At 47.8% G+C, this 7,436-nt stretch overlaps 1 protein-coding gene across 2 annotated transcripts in view; it reads right to left on the bottom strand.

Annotated features, from left to right (window-relative positions):
• Positions 1-2,882: 2,882 nt before the first annotated feature.
• LOC142575396 (beta-hexosaminidase subunit alpha-like) overlaps positions 2,883-7,436 on the bottom strand; it is a 42,811-nt gene continuing 38,257 nt past the window's right edge. Inside the window, exons 13-14 of one of the 2 annotated variants that reach the window (XR_012826635.1) lie at positions 5,744-6,221; positions 2,883-5,544 (exon numbers count right to left, since the gene is read on the bottom strand). Coding sequence is in view for 1 of the 2 variants with exons in the window: in XM_075684742.1 (XP_075540857.1) it covers positions 6,137-6,221 (85 nt within the window). In the remaining variant the exon portion in view is untranslated. Of the gene's footprint in view, positions 5,545-5,743; positions 6,222-7,436 lie in introns of those variants that run through there. The other variant, XM_075684742.1, reaches the window with a different exon arrangement.

The following is a 7,436-nucleotide window of genomic DNA, read 5'->3' as shown; positions in this document are numbered from 1 at the left end:
TAACACCTCTGCCGTTGCTAATTTCCCAACGCCATCAGATAAAAAGGCCGTGCGACGTTTTCTGGGCCTTTGCGCCTACTACCGACGCTTTATTGCGGACTTTTCGCGCATCGCATGGCCATTAACGCATCTAACCAGAGAAGATGTCCCCTTCGTATGGGGTGAAGACCAGCAACGGGCATTTCACGACCTACGGCAACGCCTGCAGACGCCTCCCGTGCTCGCACACTTTGATGACGACGCTCCTACGATTCTTCATACCGACGCTAGTAATGTCGGCCTCGGCGCAGTGCTTGTACAGCGGCAGGACGGCGCCGAAAGAGTGATTGCTTATGCCAGCAGGACGCTATCAAGAACGGAGGCAAACTACTCCACGACAGAAAAAGAATGTCTCGCACTGGTGTGGGCCGTCCTGAAATTTCGGCCATATTTGTATGGTCGGTGTTTCACCGTTGTCAGTGACCATCATGCACTTTGCTGGCTGACTAATTTAAAAGATCCAGCTGGTCGGCTAGCGCGCTGGAGTCTTCGTCTCCAAGAGTTCGACTTCACGGTTGTCTACAAATCAGGGAAACGACACACCGATGCCGACTGCCTTTCTCGGTCTCCTGTTCAGACTGCAGTGCACGACGATGATGACACGGCTTTTCTAGGCGTGCTAGATACTGTCGCCGTTTCACGCCACCAACGCGAGGACGCAGAACTGGTTCCTCTTTTTGATTACTTAGAGGGAAGAACAGGCAGCGTGCCGAGGTTATTCGCCAGAGGACTGTCTTCATTCTGCTTGCGCCACGACGTTCTGTATAAAAAGAACTTTTCACCTAGTGGCAGCAGCTACCTACTCGTCATTCCCGCATCTCTTCGCGACGAAGTCCTAGACGCCTGTCACAACGAGCCGACCGCTGGTCACTTGGGCTACACTCGGACATTAGCAAGAATTAGGCTCAAGTACTATTGGCCGAGACTTGCGTCGATCGTGAAACGTTACACACAGACATGCCTGGATTGCCAGCGCCGCAAAGCCCTACCCGGCAAGCCAGCTGGACTGCTGCATCCTGTTCAGATACCGCAAGCGCCGTTCGAACAAATTGGCATGGACCTTTTAGGTCCGTTTCCTTTGTCTATTGCCGGAAATAGATGGATAATCGTCGTCACGGATTATCTTACGCGATACGCCGAAACAGGTGCTATCCAACGTGGAACAGCAGCCGAAGCAGCGCGATTTTTTGTCGAAGCCGTCGTCCTAAGGCATGGCGCTCCCGCGGTGGTCATAACAGACAGAGGATCTGCGTTCACGGCTGCGCTTCTGGATACCGTGTTGCGACTAAGTGGTACCACTCACCGCAAGACCACGGCTTACCATCCCCAAACCAATGGGCTGACAGAACGTCTGAATAAGACTCTGGCAGACATGATGAGTATGTACATCGACGTCGACCACAAGAACTGGGACGAGGTTTTACCATATGTTACATTTGCTTATAACACGGCTCGCCAAGAGACAACACGCGTGACGCCTTTCAGCCTTGTTTACGGACGCGAAGTGACAACCATGTTGGACGCAATGCTGCCGCACGAGTGCGGTGACGACGAGACTGGTGCCGAGGAGTTTACGCAACGCGCAGAGGAAGCCAGGCAGCTTGCGCGTTTGCGAATCAAAGCACAACAGGAATACGATGCCCGACACTACAATCTTCGACACAGACCCGTCACGTACAACGTCGGTGACCAGGTGTGGGTCTGGACTCCGATTCGTCGGCGGGGGCTGTCTGAAAAGCTCCTGCGAAGATACTTCGGCCCGTACACAGTTCTGCGCCGCATCAGCGATGTTAATTATGAAGTTGTCCCCGACAGCCATAACTGCTCCAAACGCCGGCGGCATCTGCCCGAGGTTGTGCATGTGCTTCGTATGAAGCCATACATTTCCTTATGACCTCAACTTTGCACCGTCTGTGCACAGCCTTCGGACGTTGGTGCATCGGGACGATGCCCTTTTTTTTTTCCAAGGGGGGGGCAAATGCCACATCCTATATGGTCACTGCGGGTATGTGCCAGGCGATGAGAACGACGCTGAAGTAGCGCGCGAGTGGAAAAACAGAGACGACAACGACGTCGCGTTGACTGCTCTGCTAAAGTGCTTCCATACGTCCTCTACGCCGGCTTTCCCGTCTTCTACTAGGCTGCGACAATATACGCTTAAAGGCGCGCGAAAGCTCGTTTCCGCGCGCCTACTCGTGCGCAGATGGTGCGGGACAGATCGTACGCGTCGAAGCGCGGCGCGAGCGTGGATGTTTTCTTCAGACAAATATCGATGCTTCGGATGACTCGCAAAAATACGAACCGATGTCTACCGAGGCGAAAATATGTCTATCGCGCGGGCGCGAACTATCGCGCGCCAGCAAGTGTACGTGTAGTTTGGCCTTTAAGATCACTTCCCCCTCTATCGGCAGGCGCACGTCTGTTAACCCAGCAAACGTGTAGAAGACACGCGACCGAACATACCTGATACTACTCCGTCTGCGTTTCTGGGACTCGAGGTGCCTCGGAAGGACCGCTCCTGTAATTCTCCATGCTGTACAGTTGGCGTCACCCTTGTGTAGAGCGCGGGAACGGCGGCTGCCGGGGCGCTCAAGAGCCAGCGAGCGGCGTCTAACGGTAGTTGCTAGACCCAAGCGTGCCCAGCAGCTGCCGTTATACGTCGGGCCCTGGTGCTAGCGTTAGATGACACTGGCTGCCTCAGGAGCGCTCCAGAGGCCACTGTTCCCGCGCTCTACTCAAGGGGGACGCCGACTGTACATTGCTGACACGGCCTCTATAGATTGCGACAGGGACGTGCCACTGCTATGACATTCAGTCCCTCGGAATGACACGTGAAGAGGCACTGAATCGATGGCAGAAATTTATTGAAACATACAGCCACAGTTTTCGCGTCGTCACTGCTGCTCGATCCCGCACTGGAGTGGCCGCGCTCAACTGAACGTTGTGCATCGCGATACCTCGTCTTCGAAGCAGTTTTCACGCCTTGAGGGATGTCGTTCCTCTAGTGTATTTGCCGAATCATTCCACAGAGGTAAACTTAGCCACACCCATGCATGCACAGGGGCTCTTTACGCATTAATAGCACGGGTTTGCGTGCGAAGCATTTGTTTTGCTCCTATTCGATGCCGCCGCTCAAGCGAGATCTGAGATGATGATCATCTCGTTTGACGTCCTCTTCGAGACGGTGCGGCGATAGCTTATATACGATAGATATAGATCGTACATAGATAGTTGTGCCTATTTCACTGTTCCGTCTAAAGCATGCGCTTTGGTTAAACCTGCGGATAGTTAGGTACCTAACCTGCTGGAACTAATCAATATAATATACATGTAGCAGTCTGGCATTTCGTTTATCTCTCCTTGATTTTTTTCTCTCCACTAAAACCTCTATCTCTGGTGTACAGTGTACTGCAACGAATCCGGTTCTATCGGTGCATCCCCATCTTTTTCTTTTCTTTTTTTCACCGATACCATATATAAATTTATCTAGTTTGTCTCCGCTGCTGACCTAGCTATTCTTTCTGCCCACTTTGAATCCCAATGCTTTTGGAAGGTGGACTTTCCCCACGGGTCTTGCTGGATGAATACAGTGGCATTCCATTACGAAGTGCTCAGTTGTTTCCGGGCTTCAGCTGCAACAGCGGGTTTCAAATCAATGTAGACTCGCGCAGGGTGCAACCGCTCGCGACAGCACTGTTTTTGGCTTGCTTCCTTTCTTTCAGTTTCAGTTAATACATTTCGACGTTTCGCTCGAGTAATATCCGCCGCTTCGAATACCATATCACGGTCTACAATTACACTATCTGTCAGAGGCAACTTTTCTGGTGGGTGGTTAAAAAAGAAAAGAAAACGTGTGTACCCTGCGGCAAGTCCCTAGAAACAACAAAAAAGAAAGAAAAAGAAAACAGAAAACGGTTGAAGGTAGAGCATTCTAAAAGCGAACGCTCCAATAGTGTATCGTTGTGGTGCCGAGTTTTGCACGTTGAGCACAATCAATCAATTTATTGGGGTCAATTTACTCACTTTTCAGGCAAAGCAAGTTGTCCACAAGCCAAGACTAAAGGAGGGTGTATAGTTCTCAGATTGGGTCACGGCGTCGCAGGGGAAAACACGAGTAGTGAATCTCGGAGGCATAGCATAACTATCCCTACACATAACCCGCATACGAACATATGAGTGCAGGTCACATGTACGACGACTGTTTGCAATGGTAAACAATGTACTAAGGTACCCATAACCATGTGTATGAATTACGTCAGTTCAAAATAAGCTGCGTAAAAAAGAAAAAAAAAACAATGACAGTCGAAGAGGCGAAACAGGCAAGCAAAATAGAAATTAGTCGAGCTTTTTTCTACTTAAAACAGCGGTATAGAAAGAAAGCTACAGGAAATGTGTCACTGCTGACAAAATATACAAATCCTTCCCACTTCAAGAACTTTTCTATCCACTCCAAAGCACTTCCGCTCTATATACCGAACATGAAGAATGCTTGAAGCTGCATGTAGTGTGCGAATGTTTGACAGCGCGAATAATATCAAGATAGCTAGGTGTTGCAGCAAATTCATTGCTGCAGTACCTACGTCCCACAAGGCTGCATGCCTTTATTTGATGCCCCTCTTTGTTCATCATATTTACGACCTATGCCTTGTTGCGAATCTTTGAATAAAAAAAAATGTTGTACAGGGGTGTAATCTCATGCTCCATTCGTTGATTGCCATGATCAGTTTCCGCCTTTTATCCGAATGTGTACATTTAATGTAAAGCATATCCAATACTGCTATTTAGGTAACAAATACAGCTTTTTTTATTTTCTATTTTGTTTTTTATTATTATTCTTTAATGTATACGTGCCTCATTTAACTCTGTAAGAATCTTGAAACTTTGGAAACTTGTGTCGGGTCATTAGTTTCAAAGCGCTTATTTTATCTTTACACGGCGACTCAAGCAACCTAGCGGCTTCGTCGTACTAGCACAAAAATCATCTCGATATCAGTATTAAAGCACGTAACCGTAGGCGATAATAATGTGATTATGTGAGAGCCTATCGTTCAATCAACCGAGCAAAAAAAAAAAGGCATTCATTTTCCTCAGCCTTTTCCCGCACAGTGGTGGTGACTACAAGTGGATAAAAGTTCTTTGAAGTGACTCTGCTTCCGCTTGTTGATCGTGGTGCTTGGGTCGCTGGTGCACTCTATTGGCTCGTGGGAAAACGTACAGATCGCGCTATTACGAAACCCCAGGGGTTTAGCGAGCGTTAAACGCTACGCGCTAGGCACAAGATGCGTGAAAGCATGTCGGTATAACATTTTATTCATTTATTATTTGTTCGTTGCTTGGCCTGTGGCCGGGATGCCACGCTTCGAGCACAATTTGGCAGTTGAAGTGCATTAAGCTTGCGTTCGCTCTTGCCTATACTTTAGCGCTCTCGTAGTCACACCCCTGAAGGCTTGCGAACATGGTTTATAGCTCACCGCATAGCACCCAGAAACAAGGACTGCATTGCACCTACTAAAGTATTATGAAACATCGTTCCAGCGCACAATTGAACAAGGACGAGAAAAGAAAGACAACACGAACGCCGGACTTCAGTTGAAGTCCGGCGTTCGTGTTGTCTTTCTTTTCTTGTCCTTGTTCAATTGTGCGCTGGAACGATGTTTCATAATGCTAATCATAACCAACTAGCCCAGCTGTCCATACTTAGCACCTACTAAAATTGTGTGGTCTATTAACTCCATCCTCGTCAAAGAGTTCGACAACTTTCAATAGAAACAGCAGTCACAATTCGGTAGTGTCATCAGAATTTGGCGATAAAAACACATGGTGGCAGCAGGAATGGCTATTATCACATCAAATGTGGGGAAATACTTAAAACATTTCCGTGTTGTGTGTCAAACATAGCCTAATTGCTTGCAACATTATAACGATTTCCGTCTCCGAGTCCAGATTGAAGAGTATCGCTAGTAACATAAGAACTGCAAGTATTCGGGAGGTGGCCTTCGACATCCTGCACACGTGACTATGTCTTGAATCATTTACTTAAACGTTAAGAGCGGATGATAGGTGATTAGATATGTTATTCACTAGGTCGTCAGCGCGTCTAATCGATGTGGTACGGGGTGTCCAGATCCCATTCATAGTCGCCGCAGTAGCCGTTCAAAATTGGCTGCGTCGGTATACCACGCCTGCAGAAGAGACAAAAGAAGACATTAAAACAGGTAAACCCTGAAGTGAAGCCCGTTGGCAGTTATGTAATGTCACCAATAAGCGGCAACGTTGGAAACCTCCACCAACAGGCGTTCAAGCGAGAAGCGACTGTATTCCATTTCAATATCTGTTCTTAAAGAAATCATTTTTTCCCCTTTTAATACCACATAGCTCGCAAATAGGTCATTGTCATATGTTAATAAAATTCCAACTGATAATTACATTTCTCGATGTATTCCATTAATTTAAACTCTGATGCCCATTCACTTGTGCAGTGCCGAGTGGAAAACCATCTAAAGAGGGCGCCAGGTCTCGTGTCGTGCGCATTGCACATAGTATGACACTCTATGCTGCATTGGTCCTGCATATCTGTGGATGCACGCTAGCATCGTGAGACACACGGCAGCTGCCAGGGCGCTGTTTCCGCTACCCAGCTGCAGTTGCCTCGCGTGCTGCATCCCGCCAACATGACGCCCCGCGATTTATTAGAACACTGCCTGAGAAGCTCGAGCGTCTTGCTATCGCTTTCAACGCTTCGCCCTTCGGGTGCGAAACCTTCTCCCGCCAATTTCAAGCGATCTATCTATCTATCTATCTATCTATCTATCTATCTATCTATCTATCTATCTATCTATCTATCTATCTATCTATCTATCTATCTATCTATCTATCTATCTATCTATCTATCTATCTATCTATCTATCTATCTGTCTGTCTGTCTATCTATCTATCTATCTATCTATCTATCTATCTATCTATCTATCTATCTATCTGTCTATCTGTCTATCTATCTATCTATCTATCTATCTATCTATCTATCTATCTATCTATCTATCTATCTATTGCTCGATCGATCGATCGATCCAGCCAGCCAGCCAGCCAGCCAGCCAGCCAGTCAGCCTTCAACGGGCGGAGCGTGACATTCTTTCAGAATTTATCAAGGTCCAAGAAGAGGGTGTTTCTACTTAGCCTGATTCTACGTGGACCGCCTATATGCCTGAGTCGCGTCACTAGTGGACGCTGTCCCACTGCAACAAAACCCCTCCTCGCCCCTCGAACCTCGCCTCCCACCCCTGCTGTCTCGTTTCAAGCAATGAAACATAATTTTGTCCTCATGGCTTGCTTCCGCAAACGACCAATAATTTCTATTTCCTTTAATGTCCAAAGCAACGAGTGCACAACACAACTCCCAA

Source organism: Dermacentor variabilis, chromosome 3, assembly GCF_050947875.1.
Source record: "Dermacentor variabilis isolate Ectoservices chromosome 3, ASM5094787v1, whole genome shotgun sequence".
Classification (NCBI taxonomy): Eukaryota; Metazoa; Arthropoda; class Arachnida; order Ixodida; family Ixodidae; genus Dermacentor; species Dermacentor variabilis.
The sequence above is the reverse complement of the archived record's forward strand: the minus strand, read 5'-3'. Positions and strand labels throughout refer to the sequence as shown.